At 45.0% G+C, this 24,144-nt stretch overlaps 1 protein-coding gene across 2 annotated transcripts in view; it reads left to right on the forward strand.

Moving 5' to 3' along the window:
* LOC138453018 (multiple epidermal growth factor-like domains protein 10) overlaps positions 1-24,144 on the forward strand; it is a 318,657-nt gene that overhangs the window by 288,814 nt on the left and 5,699 nt on the right. For both annotated transcript variants that reach the window (XM_069605429.1, XM_069605430.1), the window contains one exon: positions 15,210-15,371. In XM_069605429.1, coding sequence (XP_069461530.1) covers positions 15,210-15,371 — 162 coding nt within the window. The remainder of the gene's footprint in view (positions 1-15,209; positions 15,372-24,144) is intronic.

Consider the following 24,144-nt stretch of genomic DNA (forward strand, 5'->3'; position numbering starts at 1 on the left):
ATTGAATTTGAAAGAGTGTCCTACCATGTCTCTCCTTTTAGTTTGGACCATACACTCCGTGTATTTGTTGAGACTGAATCCTGATTGAATTCGAAAGAGTGTCCTACCATGTCTCTCCTTCTAGTTTGGACCATACACTCCTTGTATTTGTTGAGACTGAATCCTGATTGAATTTGAAAGAGTCTCCTACCATGTCTCTCCTTCTAGTTTGGACCATACACTCCTTGTATTTGTTGAGACTGAATCCTGATTGAATTTGAAAGAGTCTCCTACCATGTCTCTCCTTCTAGTTTGGACCATACACTCCTTGTATTTGTTGAGACTGAATCCTGATTGAATTTGAAAGAGTGTCCTACCATGTCTCTCCTTCTGGTTTGGACCATACACTCCTTGTATTTGTTGAGATTGAATCCTGATTGAATTTGAAAGAGTCTCCTACCATGTCTCTCCTTCTAGTTTGGACCATGCACTCCTCATATTTGTTGGAATTCATTCTCCTTCTCTTCATTCAAGGCTTTTCCCTCTTTAGGACTATCTCCATTTTAATCTATGCATTGGTTGATGTCCTTGCATCATGTAACCCACATTGGGAGATTCCATAATATAGATCAGCGGTCTTCTCCCTCCCCCCTGCCCCCCATGGCATTCAGGGTCCATTCTCTGTGTTGTGGAATTATCTCTCAAAAATATGCCTTTCCAGCGAATGGGTTTTGTGTCACCGAAATTTCCACAAAGAACCTGGAGAATCTGGCTTCAAAGCAACCTTCTCCCTGTCAGGTGCATTGATCGATCCCACCACTATCCTTTGCACACATCTGCTGTGCACCAGTCTGCAATTCAGTGCAATTAGGTGCACTCTGTCCACCAGAGCCAAAGACTATTTCTAGGTCTATGAGCAAACATTTTAGAGTGGCTCTCTAGAATACAAAAGGGAAGGGACCTGATTCACCCTGAATGGGGAGCCAGGAGCAGCTAAACTCTCGCTGATAGTGAGACGCCTCAAGCCTTAGATTGCAGGATCCCAATGGGCATTTTTGAAAAACTGAATATGTCACTTTTCAAAAACATAAATTGTGATTTTAATTATTTTCCCCAAACATTCTCTGCTGCTGTCGGGTTTTGACATCTGTTACTCAAGCGAAGGCCCGTAATCACTGTATGAATCTGGCCTTCTGCTAAGGGGTGAAATGTTGATGATGGAAGCAGTACAGGTCATTTAGTCAAGAAAGCCATGTCAAGTAACCAGCCATGGCAACCCATTGTGCCCTAGAAAGGTGGTCAGAAATAGTTGGTTTTGGGAAAAGGCATGTAATTGATGAATGGACCAGCTGAATTACGGCTGGTAGGCACTCAAGCTTTACGATCCTTTTGCAGCAATATCTAGGCCTCACTGTCTCTTCTCTTCAGATTTCCTTTCTTCTAGGTAATTTAATCTTTATATTTCTTCTAGTCACTCTTCCTGCTCTTTATATTCAAGTATCTACTCCTCTTTCTCTTGTCGTCGTTTCTTTCCATGATTACATTTTCACTACTTACCTTTCTGACTCCCCTATTTTTACATTTCCTTTTCCCTCCACTGATCATCTGATTCCGTCCTCTTTTGACTCCTCTTCTCCATCTCCCTATGCTTAATTCTTGACCTTTGAGTTAGGACCTAGGTAACCAGCCATTGGTGAGGATTGCACCCCCTATAACCACCCGGCCAAAGAATTAAGACAGAGTTAAATGTAAAGTCAAACATTAGTGCTACAGGAAATATATAACACAACTCAGTCAGTAAAAAAGAATGTCCAATTTGATAACTGGTAGCAGATGCCAATGACCAATGCATTTCGGAACTAACTAGTTCCTTCATCAGGGAAATACCTGCTCCTGCAGAGTATGGTGGAAATGGCCACACTCTGTACATCTCATTAAGGATCTTCTGCTCTATAGAGACAATCTCTGGCTAGCATCACTACAGATGGCAAGCTAGGCAACACTCCTCAAGGGCGAGGAGAGTCTCCAACATGAAGTGGTACCAATAGCTATCAGCATCTGCTACCAGTTTATATTAAATTGGGCATTCTTTTTTGCTGACTCACTTGTGTTATATATTTCGTAAAGCACGTGTGTTTGAGTTTACATGGTCCCATGCCGTTTTGCATTCCAAGTACTTTAGCTTGCTGGAATTCCACAGACAAAACTCACCACATTATTTTGTACTGGGGGGGGTTCTCCACCAAGCCTCCCCTTTCCCTATCCTGATCCCCCTTCTCCCACCCATAGCCCCTCCTCACCCCTTTTACCTCTCACCCCTGATGCCCCATATATATTTCGATAGGTTTTGTCGGCGGAATTAATTCAAAGTAAAGTATTTCGAAAGAATTCCTGTCGGCAAAAGGGCAGCATACGTTCTTTACATTTACCTCTGTATTATTTAACCAGGTGGTTCTAGGGTGCGCAATCCTCACCAATGGCTGGTTGCCTAGGTCTTGACTCACACTGCAAGTTGAGTGTCTGTTGCAGAGCACTCTTTGAGGATATGCACCCCAGTTACTTGTATAAACTTATATTCAAATTCGAATAATGATTGACAGCACAGCGGTGCCCACCTACACGCTATCCTTTGTTCTTTCTTCACCTTTGCTACTTTGCCACATCTTAGGTCCCCATCAGTGCTCACCTGTCTCTTCTTCCTTCTTGATAATTTCTCCTCTCCTCGCCCTTGTTCTTCTTCCTTCTCTTCTGTACCTGTTATCTACACTTGATTTTCATCACCCGCTTTCTCTTTTTATCCGACTTGTAAATGTCCGACCTTGGTTGACTTCTTCCTTCCAGTCTACCCGCAGATCTCTACGCAAAGTGGGACGTTGCTGGGGAAATGTCTTTCTCCTCACGCCACCCATGATCTTCACCCATTTCAACCAAACATCTCTTCTGTCAATTCCTGAATTCCACTCTCTCATCCCATCCTTCTTTTTTCTCCTTAATACGTTTCGGCTGCCTGACCCTACTTTGAATTCTCCTATTTCTGTGCTGTTTTGTCTTACTTTACTTTCAAAATTGATCATCTGTTTCCTTTTTCTCCCCTCTTCCACACCCATGCATTTCACACTCCCACTCTCGGCTGTCTGTCTTTCCTTGTTCCACCTCCCATTCTGATGTTTTGGTTATTTATCTGCTGCAGCAAGATAATCCGACTGCTGCTCCATCGGACCTTCTTCCTTCAACTCTTATTCCCTTGTTTCCCTCATTCTCTTTACTTGACTGTTATTTCTAATTCTTCTCTTGCCATTGTCAATTTTAGCTCCTTCTTTTATGCATTGCCATCATTGTCCTTATTCTTAAAGACAGCCTGTGCAGGGCTGTCTCAAGGTCTCTGCTGCGACTCTCTCAATTCTCCTCTTGGTCTCCATGCTCTCTCAAGATGGTCCAGTAGGTGGTAGACAGCAGCAGCAACAGTGTGTACGGGCCCCAAAGTCTCTTTTATGGGCTGGAGTGCATATGCCAGGTTCAGCCCAGCATTGTGTGAAGCAGTGAGGAGCCCCACAACACTAGTCCTGGTGGGCCACTTGACATGGGGGTGGCCCCTTTACTTTATATGCAGCCCTTGAGGACTGTAGCTGTTGGGCACTCCTCTGATGTGGGGAGCGCCTTTAATTTAATGTGCCCAGGCCCCACAGTGATTGTTGGCCACCTGGGGGTGGCAGTGTTTACAAACACCACCCTGCTAGTCAGCGGACTGCCACATGAATGCATCGGCAGCGGCAGTGACGGGTGCAGAGCAAAGCACCTTTACAGGGTTTTACCATTATCCGCACAGCACTCCTCTCGCGCCTGCATTGTTTTTATTTCTTTCAGAGTAAAGGAACACTTGTGTGACCACACACAAGGGTCCTTTACCTTATTTTTTCCCCAGCTCGAATCCTCGGCCCTAAGGATAGCCTTGGCCTGTTCTATAAATTTATCAAGCCATGATTTTGATGGACAGGCCACATGTTGCCACCCTGTACCCTTAATTTCAGGCACCTCCCACAGTGCACCTGAACTCCCAGAAACTTGCTCTAGAGAAGGAGGATCGGATGCCTGAGAGGAAAGGGCAATGGGAACCTCACACTGGACCCCCGGTGAATAATAAGTTAATTGCATAATGGGTCTGCTCTCCCTGGTGGTGCCACAGAGAGCACCCAGGGCCTCATCTAGGTTTTTATCCTGACCTGGCATTGTGCACTGTGCCAAATCAGGGTCCATATCTACAGTGGAGGAACAGGAAAGAGTTCCTCTACCAAGTCCAGTGCAGTACGGGCGATTGAGACAGGATCGGGTACCACCTCTGAAGGAACACTCTCAGGATGGGGTTATGGTTCACTAGGGGTGGGATCTTGCTCTGTGCGTATAGGAACTCTGAGAAACCTAAGGGCCATCTCACTTCTACTCCCTTTGGATCTTTTAGGCAGGTGGCCAGGGAAAGGCCATCGCTCTTGGATCCTGCCCCTGGGGGTGGACAAGTGAGGTAGGATCACCTCGATAGAGAGTCCTCAGGGATTGGAAGTGGGTTGCCCGTAGGTGAGACACAGTATTCCTCATCCTCCTTTCAGAAAGTGACCCCTATCCCAGAAGTGGTTATGGGATATTGTTCATCTTGTTCCCTGGTGTCTGAGAAGTGTAGAAGACATTTTCAAACCAGACATGTTAAACAGAGGAAGCAAAATAATCGGGATGAGACACTTTGTAACAAATCATGGTACCCCCTTATCCTCATGATAACCAATCTAACCTCACCCTGACATTTATGGGTCATTATAGGAATGTTTTACTTCATTCTCCCTTTCAAATGCATAACAGTACCGAGACGAGGAAGAAACCACTAGGAGCCATGAGGATTACCTCCTTTAGTACTGGGACGAAGAAGATGTTGGGAGGTGGCATGTCCCACTGGTTTGCTTAATTGTGGTCAGGCAAGTCAGGTAATGCAAAACCCTAACTCACACCTGCAGCCTGTTAGCCCAACACAGGTAATAAAAGGAGGAGCTTCTGGAACAGGAGAGAGAAGGAGAAGGAAAGTGGAAGCCGTGCGGGCGAGAGAGAAGCCAAGATGCCAGTATGCCAAACAAGACCCTGGGAGCCTCACTGGATGGTGAATGCAGACCGGAGCTCTCACAGAGGGGAAGGCGAGCAGCAGGCACTGTCGGAAGGCGAAGGCGAAGCTACATGTAGCAGCTGGCAAGTGCTCAGTGGAGCGCCCAGCTATATGGCTTTCCCTCATGAGTTGCCTCAGGAGTTGCCAATGGCGTTCGATGAAGACAGTGAATAGAATAACAGTCAATGAAACATGTGAAAGTAACTTATCGAATTGAATGAAACGCAAGTTGCTTCTAATGAATACCGAAGTGAATGAAACAAGTGAAAGTAACTCATTCAACTGAATGAAATGAGGTTAATTATTTCTATTGAATACTGCATTGAAGGAAACCAGTAAGGAGACATTTATTTGAATACTGAATTGAAAGAAACAAACAGAGGTGTAGTTTATTAAGTGAAAACCTATTTATAACTGAAAGCAACATCTTTGGCAAACAGAATTACTTATCTGAATGAAAGACTTTTAAATAAAGCAGGACCAAGATTAAGAAACAACATATGGGAGAAGGTTGTGGAGTTGTGGTTTGAGAAACGGGCTGTTGATCACAATATTGAACTCTGAAAGAAACCTGAAAGGTCCCGGTTGCTTGACCTGTAGTGGGTGCACTGTGTGGTCTAAAACTGCACCTAGACCAGAGAACATATCTACGCCAACAAGGAAGCATACTCTGATGAAAACAGGAAAGCAACTGATGATGAACATCAAACTTGGGGAAGGGCACCCTGAGGTTTAAAGAATTGAGAAAGTTCAGTTGAAAGACAAAGCTACAATATATTTATTTTGGTATTAACTTTAAGCTTAGGGAAGGGAACCCTAAGTATTGGTACCTTGAAACAGTGTTATCCTGGAACTGTGTTGACCTTGGGGAAGGGCACCCGACCGTTGCAAAGGTATAAAACTGTATTTTTCTAATATTCTAGGAGGACAAATTGAACCCTGTGGTGAACTTATTGACATTTGGGAAATGAAGATAAAGAGTAAGCCAAGAAACAGCTCAGAAATGTATGTTTTGAACCCTGTTTTGGTTGACGTCCCCACACATTGTTGTGTATTAGTTGTGAGGGCAAGTATAGGATTTGGACACAGAGAGACTTTTAAGTTGAACACATTGACACAGATATTCCTTAGTTTCTTTAAGTAGGGAAATCCCAATTTAGTATAGGACAAGTTAGGCCTTACGCCATCCTGACCTTTTCTTTAACAAAGTACTATTATTCAGCTTTGAATCTATTGTCTGTGTCTCTTTCCATGATGCCAACCTCACAGGACCCACATGAGTGTCTGATCTACCCTTTGGTCTGGGTAGATGCCAAATTAATCACACTCAACGTCAGCGTCTTCACTGGCTTCTGACAAGCCTTCTGATGATCTCACAGCATCAGTAGCTGGAGAAGTATCTGGGGATTGAGCCTTTGAAGCGCAGAGTCGCTACTGTCTTGTTACTGGCCCTGGCCTCTGGGTGCCCAGCATTGCCAAGAGGGTTCAATTAAACCTCTCCACCTGGGCATCCCCCTGAGGATGATATGGAGTTTTATGGGTCTTCTTGATGCCAACCAGCTCCAGCATCTTCTTGATGAGTATTGATTCAAAAGCTGGTCCCTGGTCAGAATGAATCTTGATTGCCCAATCATTGTGCACAAGGTATTTTTCCCACAACACTTAGGCAACAGTGGTGGCATGCTGATCTTTGGTAGGAATCGCCTGCGCGTACCAAGTGAAGTGGTCTGTCACCACCAGGATGTTCCGTACTCCTCGCTTGTACATCTCCAGCATGAGTAAGTCGATGCAGATGAGGTCCATAATACTCGACATCTACCACTAGACTTGGGCAGGAAAACCTTAATGGACCAACTCAAAGGTTCTGTTGCTGCCGAGATGTCCGTGCTGGTCGTGGAGTGCATACAGTACAGCTTGGTGGATTCTCTGTGTCAAAACATAGGTGCTGCTGTAGACGGTCTCCAACTTTGCTTTTCCTGTACAGGATTCCACCCTTCTGCACGAGTGTCTTACACTCCTTCAGCATCGCAGCTTGCTCGGGGTCATGCAAGGTGTCTCTGGAACACATCCGCTCCGGTGGTCTTGGCTTTCAGGACCTGAGCAATGTCAGGATCCACTAGCTGTGATATACGGATCTCATCTCAGGTCAGATGTGGTAGGTCCGATGATCCCAGACTGGTGATGTTGCTGTAGATGGTGGGTACCACCTCAGCTGAGGATCCCATGCAATCCACGCTCCTGGCACTGCCAGACCCCTGCTGACTTGCAGGCTGGCAGATAGCTCTGACACCTGCTGAACACAACTCCTTCCACGAGATGGATCCAGCTTTATCATCCAGCTGAGCATGAGGCCTCCGATATAGGGCATTGATGTTAGTGCTCCCAGGACTGTATTTTAGACTGAAATTGTATGCGGACAGTGTAGGAAGCCATCAGTGTCTGGTAGAATCTAGCTTCGCCGACTCCACACATACCTAAGAGGGTTGTTGTGAAGGTGGCTCTGTGGATGTAATCCTGAAACTTCCCTGTAAGGGCCCACTTCAATGACAAATGGCTAACATGTGGATTGGATAGTTATTTTCTGCCACATGCAGGCCTCGGCTGGCGAAGTGACCCGTCTCATCTCTGGTAGAGAACAGCTCCCAATCCCTCTGGACTCGCGTCCATGTGCAGTATGCAAAGAAACTGCAGATCCGTGTAGTCCAGAACTGGTGCTGTTGTGATGGTCCGCTCGAGCTCCTTGAAGGCCTGCTGGCACCGGTTAATCCACTGCTCTCCGAAGGGCTCCCATGGATGATATTTATAATTTGCTGAGTTGGCAGTATTGCTCTAGCTCCTCTAGGCAGAAGGGTACCCTTTGGTGAGGTCTACAAGTGGTCGGGCGATGTTGGCATATCCTGCGACAAACCGCCTGTAGTAATTACAGAATCCCAGCAAACTCTGCAACTCCTCGAGGGTCTGAAGTCTTGGCCAGGTGAGGAGGCTGTACATCTTTGCTGGATCCAAAGTGATGTGGTCCACGGAGACGATGTGTTCGATGTGCTTGACACTTGTCCAGCAAAACTGGCACTGCTCCATACTAACCTTTATCCCTTGCTCCTGCAGGCCATCCAGCAACTTTATGAGCCTACTGTTGTGTTCTTCAAGGGTCCTCCCAAACACAATAATGTCACCCAGGTACACCAGTACCTCCAGGAGGTTCATGTCACTGACAGTGTTTCACATGAGATGCTGGAAAATTGCTGGTGCACCGTAGATGCCCTGAGGCATCCTGACAAATTTGTAAAATCCTAACGGACATATGAAAGCTGTCTCTTCAAGATCCGCCGCAGGTACCGGGATCTGGTTATAGCCTCTCTGCAAGTCCAGGATCAAAAACCACATACTTGCAGTCAGGAACTCCAATACCTCATCTATGTGGAGTGTGGTGTTCTGGTCCGGAATAGTGCTGGTGTTAAGTCGACGGTAGTCGATGCACAGCAAGACATCCACATTCTTCTTCAGGGCGACGACGATGGGAGATGCGTAGGGGCTTTGGGACTCCTTGATAATCTCTGCCTGCTGAAGATCATCCAGATGGTGACGTACTTCCTCCTCGTCTCCTGGGCCAGGTGTTGTGACCTCTCCCAGCCAAATGCCACATTTGTCCATGACTCCTATTAGGCAGAATTATATGCAGTACCCCTTGGGAATACCACACACAATAAAAACTACAAGTGACAGTACAAATTCACCTTTGGTACAAGCCTGTACTACACAGTAAAGTGGTAGTGATGGCCGAGCAGCCAGACTTATCTCAAGACAAGTGAGCAGTATCAATAGTTACACAAAGAACAGCAATTACGATGATTCAAACAAACACTGACTCAAGGTTTCTGAATAGAATAATAAAAGAATGTACATTTATTTACACATCAGTTGTAAACATTTCACTAAAGTAAAGCAGTTGGAAAATCACACTCTTAATATACCACACCACTCCCAATAGATTCTGGACAAGTTAAGCAAAATGGCACTCCAATAATTTAAAAGGGAGAGAAAGACAAAGTTAGACTAAAATTGAGCAGCACCAACAGGTAAGTAAGCAGGGCAATTTAGAAAGAGGAACTACAGTGATGAAATAAAATCAAAAAGGCTTAGGGCCAAAGTCAATAGGACAAATGTCTTTTGCTCAAGATCACACAGTTCAGGGTAGTTTGCGGTTAAGTCTTTACCAATAGTTCCGGACGAAGTTGGTCGGTAGAAATGTTAGTTTAAAGAGTTGGCAAGGACGAGCCCTCGGATTGGCGAAAGGTTTCACACACCTTCACCGCGGCTGGACGATATGAACAACCGGATTTGCACAGTACCTTTAAATGGAGAAGAAGCTGTAGCTGAGGCGGACGTTCCTGGCAGGTCCTGCAGGCTCACGGTTTCTGAAGCGACTGTCGGACTGGTATGAAGTAGGAAGACTGGAGGGTCCTGCACTGCCCAGGGAAGAAACCAGCAGCAGAGCAAAGCAACAAATAAAAGGTGCGCGCATTAAAACCCAAGCAGGGTCTGACCTTCCTGGCTATCCGGTTCACTGTAGCTTTGTATAGCAAATTCGACCAGAGGAGGGAGTCCTGGCTTGCAGTTTGGGCGAACTGGTTGGTCCCACCAGCTCAGGGGAAGAAGATTCCTGGTAGATCTTCTCTGTCGTTGGAGTCTGAAGATTCGGACCTGCACCAGGGCTTCACCGGGCAGTTCAGTCATTGTAGGGGTCCTCTTCTGTCAGCTCCTCATCGGTTCTTTTGTTCCAGTGGCCATTATGCCTTTTCAGCCCCAGAGACCTGCATTTTATGCAGTTTTCCCCCATTCAGACAGCCTGGCTGTCAATCACACAGCAGGGTGGCTGTCCTGGCCGGACAATCACCTAGCCAATCAAACAGGAGTGCGACTTGGGTTACCAAGGGAACCCATGGCAGGGATCCTAAAACCCCTCCCTCACATCCTGCCTACCCAGACTTTCAGGCGCCTAAGGAGGGCTTCTGTGTAGAAGCCCGCAAAAGGACGGCGAACAAAGGAACCAAACCTGGTTTGGCACGCAGAATAAAATACGAGAAAGATATTTTCAAAAAGAAATGGCGAATAACCCAGCCAGAACCGTATAACAAAGTATATGGTCTAGCAGGTTTAAATTTGAGGCTACCAGGATAGCCTAAAACAATACCACAGTTATTTAAGATAACCGCAGTAGGAAAAATAGGGTAGTTACCACTGCCACCAGCCAAGTCTTGATGAAAAGGGAGCGAAACAATGCTCCAAGAGAAAGAGATAAAAAAGGGATAGTATTAACCCTTTCCAATACTCTATGTAAGATAGTTTGTACTGGGTCTGTGGATTAAAGAGACCAATAAAGTCAATGGCAACTTTACATGTTCTGGGAGACAGTAGTCAGTCCCAGAAAATGGAGTCTGAGTTGGGAAGTCTAAAAGACAACCGTGTGTCACTGCACTGAAGGTGCTGTGTAACACATAGTAAAAGGATGATGCCTATGAAGTAGGTGATGCTCCACAGTCTATGAACACAAGAAAAATGTTATGCACACACAAGCAAAACACATGTAAGAGTGGGAAAAAAAGGCTCACACTCTTACAAGGTGAAAAAAATAAATCGTAGAAATCCAGCAAAGCTGCTGGGGGACTCAGTGGGTAAGGGAAATTAGCCATTCTGGAGAATTCTCCCTAACAACTCCCAGATCTGTTTTCCCTTTCTCCTCTTTTTCTGATCAGCTTCATTCCACTTTTACTGACTGTCTTGCTGCCATTAAACTATGGCTGCTCTCTCATTCCCTTCATCGTAATCCTATCAAAACTGATGTTCATTTCTTTCCCACTCCACCCTCACACACATTTTCTCCTCCTTCTATTTACTTTTATCCCAATACTCTCTTTTTATCTGTTCACAACCTCAGTGTCTTTGTTTACTCATCATTCTCTTTCTTCACTCTCACTTGCCCATTCCTGTCATTTTTAACGCTATAACATTCACAAAGTCTCTCCTTTTCTCACCTTTGAAGTGACATTTTTCTTCTCACTCTAGTCTTCCCCCCATCTCTTCTACTGGGTCTTGCTGCTTCGGCTTTGACCCAACTTTAGTCTGTTATCATTTATTTTACTAGACTTCGTTTTCTGCTCCGTTCATCTCTCCTCTTACTGCTCCTCATTGGCACTTATTTCCTGTCCATCTCCAGTTTTATTATTCATGCACTGTTTTTAAATGTTTTCATGGTCTTGCCTCCTGCTATCTTTCTTCTCTTGGGTTTGTCTGCATCTTTCTTCTTCCTCGTTGTTCCTATTGGCTGTTTATGCACTTGACGTTCTTGTAAGTACAATTGTACTCAGGAAGGTCTAAACATGCTTGGAATTTCAATACATATACAACCAATACCTGGCACCTCCCGCCCACTGCATTGCCGCTCTCCGGTCACACTTTCAGTGCTATGCAGATGACACTCGTTGTCAGGCTCTCCTCTGCCACCTCTTCTCCTTCTCTCATCTCTGACTGGCTGTCTGCTATCCAGAAGTGGTGTGCCACCAACACTCTCCGCCTTAATTCCAGTAAGACAGAGATACTCTTCATCAACACACCTGCACCCTCCTTTCCTGTAACTCTCTGGCCGGCTTCCCTTGGTCCTCATCCTGTTCCCACCTGTGAGGCTAAGAACCTACGGTCATCTTCGACTCCACACTCTCCTTTTCTCCTCACATCTCTGATGTCTCTAAAAAGTCAAACTACCAACTGCGCCTCCTCAGTGGTATTCTTCATTTTCTCTCCTTCCCCCAGAAACTCACTGTCTCTAGAGCTCTGGTTCTCTCTGGGCTGGACTACTGCAACATCCTCTTTCTAAATGTGCCTGCTTCTACTCTCCGCCCTCTACAACTTATCCAGAACAGGACTGCAAGACTTGTCCTTGGCCCCAAAGCCAGGGATTGTATCTCTCCAGCACTGAACTCTCTGCATTGGCTCCCAGTGACTGCAAAGAGTGAGTTCAAGACCCTCTGCATTGTCCACAAGGCCTTCTGGGGCCTGGGTCCTCAATACCTCCAACTCTCTCTTTGTGAATACCTTCCTACTTGAGCTCTTAGCTCTTCCAACTCCAACTCCCTCAGGGTCAGTCGCTTCTCGAAGCAACAATTTAGGGGTAGATCTCTTTCTTCGGCTGGTGCCTCCATCTGGAACAGCCTCTCTGCCCCCCTGAAACATGAGGAGAATCATCTTCGATTCCGGAAGCACCTCAAAACCTTCCTCTTTGCTTCTGCCTTCTCTCTACCTCTCTCCTGCTGATTTCCTGTCTGATACTGCACTGGTCACCTGGCTACCCTCTGATTTCGGGCCCAAGTCCCTACCCACCCAGTTGCACACCCGCACTGCCGCCTGGCAACCCTTGCAATTGGGTCTGTACTGTAACCCTACAGTCCCCCTACCTGCACTTAGGACATCTGCTGTCTGCACTTACCTTGCACTTGCCTCCTGCTGGCCACGCTTCTTGTTATCGTTTTGATCCCATGTACAGCAGTGCCCCCTCCTCTTTCCCCTGGCACTTCCCCCCCTTGCACTTGTGCGATCTCAATGTCACTTGGCCTTAGTAATATCATTGTTTTAGCCCTCCCTCTCTTCCCTCTTCCTTGCCTTGTCAAGCTTTGAAACACTTGTGTATAGGCGCTTTACAAATGCCATTTCACATCATACCATATCAATTAATTCCTGACCCCGCCATAGATATTCCCAAGTTCTTTTCAAACAGGAAGACATTGTTTGGATCTCCCTTTCTTCAGCGGATAGTGCACCTCAGGCATCTGCCATGCAGAGCATCTAAAGACAGGAGACTGACCCTGGGCTCTTCTCCCACTGGGGACTTAGCGTTGGCCACAGTGCCATGGATTGATTCACATGGTCCTAGAAAGAGAAAACCTACACATGTGGTCTCCCTGCCCACCTTGTGAAGGACAGTTCATCACACAATGCATACTAGACTGTAGTAAGACAAGGGCAAACGTAACAGGAATTATCACACCCACCCTTGGCCACCACATCACATGAAAAACAGCTGCTGTATATTTCAATATGTCTGTTACAATCACTGCCCAACGTGGTCACCAGGTGCAAAGATTTGAGACTGCTAGGATCTCTGGGGACAGACTAGTGAATTTGCTGGTATGAAGATCAGAGAGATCGTTCCTCAGCTCTTCTTCGCAAATTGCTACAGTTTTGTACAAATGGACTCCACTAGATCACCAACTCTACCCATCACCTGTGAAGTCCTGGAAGGATCCATTTTCTCCCCCGGGATCTGCAAACTTTACATGGAACAACTTGGAACCATTCTTTCACCACATAAAATTCATATCTACCCAATATGCAGATGACACATAGTTGTACTACAAGATACCCTCCATTGAAGACGTCCACAGGCTCCAGGCCTGCCTCAAAGCTATCTAATCATGGATGCCCATTGCTTACCTGAAGCTCAGCCCCTCCAAGACTAAATTCCTACTGCTAACCGCCAACACCCGAACAACCTGACATTGAGATCTGACTCGCTGCTATGACCCTGGAGTGCTTCACACGCAACTGGCCACCTGGCACCGAGTTCCTTTGCCATGGACAGATAACTCTCCTTCAAACAGCACACGGCATGGAAGACTCAAATGGCTGGATACCAACTTTCTCTCCTGTTGAAAATCAAGACATTCATCTAAGAAAACCAACTTCCAATCTGCTGTCCAAACGATGGTCCTCTAATACTTGGATGCTGGCAATGCCCTTTTGGGAGGTCTTCCAGTCTCTATCCTGGCACCCCTTAAATGTGTCCTGCATGCTGCGGCATAACTCATCAAATTACTCCGCAAATCCGACCAAGTCACCCCAACCTTCAACAAACAGCAATGGCTCCTGCTGCAAGCCCATATCATCTTCAAATATTGCTGCATCATCTACCATCTATGAAGTCCCCAATCTAGCTCACTGAGAAACTCAGTATCTCCGGAGGCCTATGATGCACCAGACATAAGGACATTTATAGACTAAACTCTGCCAGTGCAGGAAGGAAAGAACCTTATGCCCCAAGACTGTGGAACCCCCTAGCCGTCCAACATCAGACCCATCCCCTCACTTCTACAGTTCAGGAAGGAGCTCAGGACCCAACTCCTCAAGGAATGGCTCCTCCCTAACGCCGAGATCTACTCACCCTCCACTCTCATTCCTACCTGAGACTAAGTGATCTGCTCTCAGGGTCGGATTTCAAAAAGCCTTCTTAGGCCGATAAATGAGTACCAACACAAGTTGGGTGAAATTGTATGCATATCTGTTCTATAAAAAAGAGCTTAAGCGTAAGTGCTATACCATAACATATCATTTGGCCTTGGACGTCTGCTTGAATTGATGACACTTCCTGTTTTGTTAAGGGGTGAAAGGTTGTGTTTCATCGCTTCCCGGGATGTCACTTTGGGTTCAACTCTGATGACATCACTTCTGGTGATGTCATCAGAGTTCAAGGGTCGTTAGGCGAGGGGTGGGCCACTTTTTTGAGGCGAGGGGTGGAGAACTTTTTTTTGGGGTGACTGTGCCTATTTCTTGTCCCAGTCCGACCCTGTCTGCTCTCCACTGTTTCTTCCTCTGGTTGTTTCTAGATCCCTTGCTGACATACTGCCCACCCCTCCCCTGTTGTTATCTCCCCACCCCTTGTTTCTCTGCTTCGCTCACTGTGCTCGTCCCCTATGATTGTAAAGTGCCCCATTGCTTCCCGAAGCTATGTCAGAGATCAATAAATACTCTAGTAATAATACTATTAATAATAATAAAGGGACAGTGGCACAAATGAGCATTGTTTTTTTTTTTAGTAAGAATCATTCAACTACTTACTGAACTCTCTCTATTTTTTAAATGTGTTCATGGCAACATTTGTCATTTTATCACATATGTATATAGCCCTTATTTTGAAGTCACAATTGTACAGTATTACAAGACTGAAGATAAAGCACCTTTGCTATGCTCGAGATAATGTGGCAAAGTCGGGGGCAGGTGGAAACTACTTAAATATTCTCATTTTCTTTCTCTTTTTCAGAGAAAACAGGTGAATGTCCAGCGGCAAAGCCAGACCAGCCTACTGCATATGAACCGTCAGACATCTGCAACAAATGCAATGATGACAAGGACTGCACGGGAGATTTCAAATGCTGCCCGGGATCCAAAGGGAAGAAGTGCATCCAGCCAATGATAATAGTGTGTAAGTCATTTCCTGGAATAATGCCTGGGGATAAGGACACATCCACCTGATACAAATGGTCGAGTGCCTCAAGCCCCTTCAGGGAACCTCATGGGCTCATTGTTCAAGTTCTGCATCAACATCCATGGTGATAAAGGCACATTGTGTATTTGTTTATAGTCTGTATTGGGTGTTACACCCACCCTCCCTCCTCCTCAGAGCACTCAGGAAAAGGGAATGGTGAAATATGGGTAGAGGGTATACAGTACCAATAGAACAAGGAAGTGTTTGGAGAGCTTTACAAGAGGCGAGGCAGGGCACTAGAATAAGTATATCGCTGTGCTGATCCTAAGTGAACTTAGGGATCCTGCTGTCGGTGATGGGTTTTTGGGAGACAGTGCCGTGCCATCTCGAAATTGGGTTAGACAGAGATGGGTAAGAATCTAGGTCACACAGGCACTAGGTTAGTAGGTATATCTATTGGATAGTGTTATCTGTTCTGTAAGAAATTGAGTAGAGTCTTGATGGTTAGGATCATGGTGATTTTAATTACACAGTTCAATAAAGTGAGCAGTCTCAGCAATCATTCGATGCCATGCATAGGCTCAGATACAGGGCAATTTTTAACAATACAGATCAGAAGCTGTATGAAAAAGGAAGACATCCCCCAACGTAGACACAGAACTATTAGCCACCTCACAGAATATAAAAACGCAGAAGCAAGGGTGCTGGCGACAGACTGGAAGCAATGGGAAAGGTACACATACCATAGCATAGATCGAGGATACAGATAAGACGCTACCAGCAAGGAACACATATCTGGATTCAGATCTAGTGAGCGAAGACACACATGCCAGTTAAACTATGAGTGAGACTTTTGTAAGAGAACCCTGATAACTAAATGACCCTTAGGGGCTGACAATTCTGAAATATTTAGTGACTCGCAAATTTGACAGGTCATTGAGTTTCCCAGGATCACACACTTTAATTAAGAGGTGAAGCTGAAATTTGAAAGGAGAGTGTCAATTCTGCACTTGACCAAACTATTTTCCATTTGTATCATATAGCAAGATGCAAATAATTATGAATGTTTGACTTTCATGGGCCAATTCAATGCACTGCTTGTAGACATGACTTTGAAAGTACAGAAATCACATAAAAACCAACACAAAAAGACCTTGTAGAATAACTTTATACTAAAGGTTAATGAATTAGTGGACTTTTCTCCATCAGCGAGCAAAGTCTCCAAGTACACAAGACTACTTGGCACAAGCCTAAACAGTGTTATCTATGTGTTTTCCATTGCATTGTAAAGATTTAAATACACCAGACACAGTATTGTGGATTGTTATTCATGATGTGCAGAAGAACAGTTGAACTTGTCCAAAAAGTAAACCGTTTTTGTGACTAATAAGCAGACCTGAAAATAAGCTGGTCACAGACCTGAGTTATTGGGTTGACTCTTTCCTGTCTGCTACCCCTTCCAGTCAATTAGACTATATCAATAAATACCTAATGGCACAACATTAGAGCAAGACTGCTCCTTATACAACAAACTGTGATCAATCAAAGCCCTATTGTTCACAGGAGACACCACAGTGATGCACAATGAGATAAGGTGATTTGGCCAGGATCACAACATTGTCTGGTAGTGAAGCCAGAATGTGGGTCTTGTCCCTTTCATTCCTCTGTCTTGAATGTGGCTACCTAATAGCCTCTCCTGACATATGTGACTCTAGTGCCAGCATATATCCACGTGATCAACCGGTCGGAGTACCACGAAATGCGTTGTTCCTTTTACATGTTTTTCCTTTCAGCACACTGAGAATAAAACACAAGTGACTGCTGGAAATTATTTGTGCTGTTTTCTTTCTCAACGCTTTAAGGATATTTTACTCCCCAGCTACTCTGGGAGTGCAGCCCACTTCGCCTCACGTACTTCGTACAAAGGGTCTTTTTTCAGTATATATATATATTCAATTAAAAAACTTTGTTAAGGGGATGTTATGGTTAAGTTGCACTAATAAATTCGCCAACTATGGTAAGCTAAGCAACCATAACCCGCGCCACCACGGTGCACTGCTAAGACTAACACCCAGGACATCAAAGATGACATCACAAATGTCATTGATGACATCACTGATGACATCACATGTCTGGCCAGTAACAGTCAGGAACTAAAAATTCAAAAAGTACTATATTTGTAGACTTATACTTCAAATATGTTCTTAGAGTATTTCACTTAGGGTCCACTCACAGCATATGAAACATATACAAAGGGGAAAACACAGACTTGGAATACAGCAATGCTTTCTATGTATGAAGATGACTAGTGAGGTTATCAACACTGTGTTATAGTCCTGTTGTTTTTTTATTACTGTACTTTCCCTGGATATGCTCATATTTGTATACATTGCACTTACACTACTTTCCTTAGGGTCTAGTCACAATATGTGATAGTTATACAAAGGGAAGTAGTAGTTTTGAAGCAGAGCAATCATTTCTGTGCATGAAGATAATCAGTTAGGTTATGAAGATTTTCGGGTAATACTACTGTTTTTTTGTTTACTTCACTTTCCCGGTATATACTCTATTTGTATGTGTTGTTGTCTGTTTGTGTTTTGTGTGCAGTAATGCAATAATGTAGTAAGTGGGTTTGATTAGGTACTTATTAAATGTTTCACAGTATGCAGAACTCTAATAAGAAAGCATTTATAATTTTAGTATTTAACATGGCAAGATTATTAATATTGCATCTCCATCATGTCTCCTGCAAACTATGCATATGTTACTACATGTGTACCTTGGTATATTGGAAAAAGATTCATAATACAATGCTATTTGGATTAATTAATTGCTCAATACACTACTTACCTCATGATTATTCCAATGATCCTTGACACTACTTTTAGCATTACAATAAGAATACCATGTACAGACTTTTCATGAAAGGTAAATGCACATGTGATGTCATCAGTGATGTCATCAATGACATTTGTGATGTCATCTTTGATGTCCTGGGTGTTAGTCTTAGCAGTCCACCGTGGTGGCGCGAGTTATGGTTGCTTAGCTTACCATAATTGTCGAATTTCATGGGTTTTTCAGTTTTACTTGGAACCATAACGTCCCTTTAACAAAGTTTTTTCACTGAATTTCATAGGTTTTTAGTAGCGCAACTTAACCATAACGTCCCTTTAACAAAGGTTTTCATTGAATTTCATAGGTTTTTAGTAGCGCAACTTAACCATAATGTCCCTTTAACAAAGTTTTTTCATTGAAGTTCATAGGTTTTTATTAGTGTAACTGAACCAAACGTTCCCTTAACAAAGTTTTTTTAATTTAATTTCATAGGTTTTTATTAGTCCAACTTAACCATAACATCCCTTGCATCAGTAAACGTCTACGAACATCTGACTTCATAGCGGACCTTCCGGACAGTGCCACATGACCATACGCTGGCGCGCGGCATGATGACGTGTGCGAGAACCCGTCTGCACTTCACGATAAGTTCTCTGCTTCGCGGACAGTTCAGAACTGCATTTTTTACTGATCTCTGAACTTTCAACTTCAAAATTTCCCTTGCACAGCTCCAACACCTATGTCTACTCATTATCCATTAACAATCTCGTACACAGTACATACTTTTAGCAAAACTGATATTTATCTTAAAATGGCATCAGCTAATGCTCCTCCCCAAGAGCCACCACCACTGCTGTAATCAAGGAGCATGATAAACACTGCCCCCTACCTTAGAAATAACACACGTGCAACATTTTCCCTTGTCCACCTACCCCTCCATATTAGTGTTTGGTTTCTCTTCCCTCATTTCCCTCCCCACCTTTCGTACTCTGCTCTCCTGCCAAAAAAATACATCCAAAAACAACAAAAGACATATTCCTTTAGCAACCACCTTTCACAGTTAAAACATAGAACTAAAAAACATGTATAGACTCCATCTACTTTATCTTTCTCAGTAAAGTACATAGACTCAATAAGATTTTCCAACATTTCCATTTGCATGTTGTGTTATGCTAATGGAAATATTGTAGCGTTCGTCCTCCGTTCCAGGGACTGGATTGGTGGATACCGACCCAGCAGCCCAAGTAATCAGCCCAAGTGAAACGAGGTTGGATAACAAGGTCTCTGGACCATTATCCCCCTATTCCAGCCCCTGAAAGGTGGGATGAAGGCCATTAGCACCCCAGGTTCCCAAAGCGAGAACCCGGGGTGCTAAAAAAGAGGATTTTTCTTCCTACACCGGGACGCCGCTCCCGGTGTAGAAAGGAAAATCCTTTTCCAAGATGTCCACCATAGAAAGGGAAGACGAAGGTTCCATACAGGCCCCTCTTCGCTTTCTATAGCAGCCTGCAGAAGGCAAAATGAGAACCCTATGACCATATTACCACAAGCACATTTTTCTTCCCTTTCAGATCTATCCTAATTTTGAATAACTTTACCACAAAGCTAGTCCCAGGTGGACATGGCCACTTGAATCCTATGTTCTGTCCCTTGTGGTCATGGCCACTAGCCAGATTGTCTGGATCATGACCTTATTCCATGACCCGGACAATCTGGCCACTGCCCATTGCCACAGGCTACCCCTCAGTCACTAAAGGTATACTGCTATTTTTTGTAGCTATATTATGACACTTGGCAAATAATAAAACACTGGCACATCTGCAAAACCATGCTTGTAGGTCCTGTCCAATGCTGCTTACGCAAGTTCGCTGGAAATCGACCCATGTTTTATTTTTCCAAAAGAGTCAAATGTATGCACATACAATCGTCATATAACCTAGCCCCTACTTGACAAAATCCATTCAGACTTTACGAAAACATCTATATCTTGATCTATAATCGTTTTGCAAACCTTTCTGTAGATTCGTTAAATGGCACCACATTTATAAGCCTTTACAATATTTTGGGACCCCCCCTCTAATTTTGCCCCCTCTTCACAAAATCCCACCAAACTTCGCAAATACAATCATATCTAAATATATGATCAATTCCCCAAAGTAAGTGTAGATTTGTCAAATGGCACCTCATTTATAAGCCTTTACATTATTTTGGGACCCCTCCTCTAATTTTGCCTCCTCATGACAGAATCCCACCAATCTTTGCATACTCACTCAAACTCAGGTCAGGAATATACATGCAGAATTTCATGCAGTTCCATTAAGTGGCGCCAAAGTTATAAGCCATCCAAGAACTGCATTTCACCAACCCTGTAATGCTGAGTTGTCCGCGAACTTGCACAGGACTGTTCGCGAACATCCAAACTGTTCGCAAACTTTCGTGGCAAAAAACACCAGTTTTTTTGCTTCTTGCAGCCATATCCCATCCCATCCTCCTTACCCCTCACCTCCCCAGAGATTATTTCATAAATTTGACAACTGCAATGTTATGTTTTTTAACATGTTTTTACAGCGATGTCCGCGGACAGCGGCGAAGTCCGCGAATCGAAGATGGCGGGCGTTTCCAAAAATATGACGCACTTCACGCTCTTCACCATCCAATCAGCAAACACGTCAGATGTCCGCAGACATGACGTAACCCGATTAGCCAATCAGGACACCGTCCGCGGACCGAACAGGGAAGTCTGTCCGTGTTACGCTCACCTGGTGTCCACAGGGGCGTCGATCTGAACTGGGCTGTTGTTACCTCTTCCAGCGACACACGGAGCGCCGAAATGATGGACTGGACCGGGCCACCCAGCTTAGCTTGTTTTGCCCGTACGAATATTGTTCTGTAATGGAGAAAAGGGAATTAGCCACCTGCGGGGACAGGGCGCCAACCCCACCTTCCCCCACTCCTGCGATCTCTTCCCACAAATGACTTCCGAACTCTTGCTATGTTCTCACCTGATAGTTTGGAAAGATGAGCTCTCCATCCTGCCTCGAGCGCAGGGGCGCGTAGATGACCAGTTACTTCACTGGTGTGGGATGTTGGAGAGTTGCAGAACGGTATTGACTCCGTAAGGAAATAGTTTGAAAAAGAGTTCAAAAACGTCTGGCCTTCACTCTGTCCAAATTCCCTAGGTTGCCTTAATAGTTCTTGAGAAGAGTTCCACGTGGCAACCAGTAAGATGCAGGTGTTTATGGATTCTGTTCAGTTCAATAATGATGACCTGCTCTAACCTGTGACCCTTTCTTTTTGCAGGCGCTGAATCGGTGGAGGTTCTGGTGATTGCGGTCTCAGGCAGTAGCCGGGTAAGTCTGCAGGGGAATTCGGTTTCCCCTACCTGCGCTTTTGTGTTGCTTTTGTTTCCCCTTTGGGGCTGGGGTACGGCGGAGAAGCTGTGGAGGCCGCGCCGACCCGAGATGAAGTAAGTATCCCCTGTGGTATCAGGTAAATCCTGGGGATTGCCTTTATTGTCTGGGAATGCTCCCTTGCTCACCTTATTGTCTTTATTTCCACAGGTGTTGGAGAGCGGCCGCTGGATGCTGAAAAGTGTGAAGGAATGCGGAGGATTGTTACAGGTGAGTTCCCGCGCGGCGCGGCAGGATGCTAAGCGGCGCGCGTCTGATGATTTCTTCCTTCTAGGTCTGAGCCAAGAAGATTCAGGTAAGGATTGCAGATAAAAACACTGGTTCTAACCTTCCCTCTGCTTTCTTTCAGGTTTTCAGGAGCTCCGGCATCCAGGCGGGCGTGGCTGAAGACTGGAAGCTGCTGCAGACACGGTGAGCGTTACGCTGCAGGTGCAGAATAACCCGAAGCATGGGTTGCTGTCAGGGCGTGGTTTAAATAGCCTTGGAAGTAGTTCCAGGTAAGTATCCTTCCGCGGCCCCACCCGAGTAAAAAATAGTTCCTTAGGGAAAAATAGTCCCTCCTAGGCCTCATTTGACTTCTGGTCACTGGCAGCCTGGTCTGCCTCAGGTAAGTTAGCAGCATGGTCTGCTTCAGGTAAGTCCTTGACCATGAGCCTGGCGCCCATGGTGCCAGGACTGATTCTGAACTTATGAACTTGGCGCCATAGTCGCCAGGACTGCACCCAAATAGCCCCTAATTGGGGTTCATGGGCTTGCATTAAATGGCATGATGCCTGGGCCAAACCTGATTTCCCGGGGGCAGGTATCGTGACAGCACTCCCCCTCAAGGCCCCTCCTAAAGTCGTTCTTCCTCTGGGCTTTGGTTTGTTAGGGAACTCCCGGTGGAATTTCTTCACCAATTGGGGTGCGTACACATGGTCACTACTTTCCCAGGACCTTTCTTGGAGTCCGTATCCTTTCCAATCGATTAGGTAAAAGAGTTTTGACCTAACCCTCTTGGAGTCCAAGATGTCTTTAACTTCAAATTCAGGTTCCCTGTCAATGAGGATGGGATCTGTTGGTTTGGTTAATCTAGTTCCTGGTTGGACTGGTTTCAAGAGAGAGACATGGAAGATGGGATGAATTTGCATATGGGCGGGCAGATCCAACTTGATGGCCACTGGATTGATAATGGTTTTGATCGAGTAGGGTCCCAAATATCTAGGATTAAAGGTTCGTGTTCCCTTGAGTGGGATGTGTTTAGTAGATAGCCATACTTGGTCTCCTATCTGGTATTGTGGTGCTTCTCTCCTAAGTAGATCAGCGTTTTTCTTGTATTTATCCTTAGCTCTCTGTAAATGTTCTGTTGCTTCCTTGAAGGTTTGTGTAATGACAGTGTGGAGATGGTCTACTGCAGGCATCTCCAAACGTTGGGGCGAATCCAAGTCCGAGGTTCGAGGATGATGTCCATATATAGTATAAAAGGGGCTGTGTCCAGTTCCTGAGTGTACTGAATTATTGTACGCATATTCAGCGATCCATAAGATGTCTTTCCAATTGCTCTCAGACTGATGTAGCATACAACGCAGGTACTGTTCAAGAGTCTGTTTGGTCCTCTCAGTTTGACCATCGGTCTGCGGGTGGTGACTAGTTGAAAGCCTGACATCTATTTGTGCCAGCTGGCAATATTTTCTCCAGAAGTGTGAGATGAATTAACTCCCTCGGTCGGAAATTAACACGGATGGGAGCCGTGTAGGCGAACGATGTTTTCTGGGAACTCCTTGGCCAGGGCTACAGCTGAAGATATCCCTTTGAATGGAATAAAGTGGGCCATTTTAGAAAAAAGATCCACAATAACTAGGATAGTGTTGAAACCATGGCACGGGGGTAAGTCTGTGATAAAGTCTAATGACAAGGTGTGCCAAGGAATCGGTGGGATGTCCATAGGTTGTAATAGACCAGCTGGTTTTCTTTTTTGACTCTTGTTTTGGGCACAAATGCCACAAGATAGGACAAACGACTTCATGTCCTTTCGCCAGGTGGGCCACTAAAATTGTTTCTTGATTTTAGCTTCCGTTTTTGTAATACCGGGATGCCCTTCCATTAACGTATCATGGTAACGAGAGACGACTAGTTCTTGTAGTTCCTTTTGTGGCAGAAATAGACGTCCTCTGTAATATGGTAGCTCATTGGTGACGGAGAAGTCTGGGCCTTTCTTAGCCCAGTCTTGTAAGGCAAGAGGATCAAAGAGTTGTCGGATAATTCCTTGAATGTCTTCCAGCGTCTGTACAGATGTTATGCCAAGAATTCGCTGTTCAGGAATTATAGGTACGGGTTCCAGAGTCACTTCTGCTTCTCCCATCCCATTTCGGGATAAGACGTCTGCTTTACCATTCTTATAACCGGGCCAATAGGTTATTACAAAATCAAATTCGGCGAAGAATAGTGCCCAACGGAGATGGCGAGAAGACTGGGCCTTAGCTGTCTTTAGATATTGTAAATTTTGGTGATCAGTGATGACTGTAATGGTATGTCTGGCTCCGAGT

The sequence above is a fragment of the Ambystoma mexicanum genome, chromosome 4p, assembly GCF_040938575.1.
Source record: "Ambystoma mexicanum isolate Mex_15411 chromosome 4p, UKY_AmexF1_1, whole genome shotgun sequence".
NCBI classification, from domain to species: Eukaryota; Metazoa; Chordata; class Amphibia; order Caudata; family Ambystomatidae; genus Ambystoma; species Ambystoma mexicanum.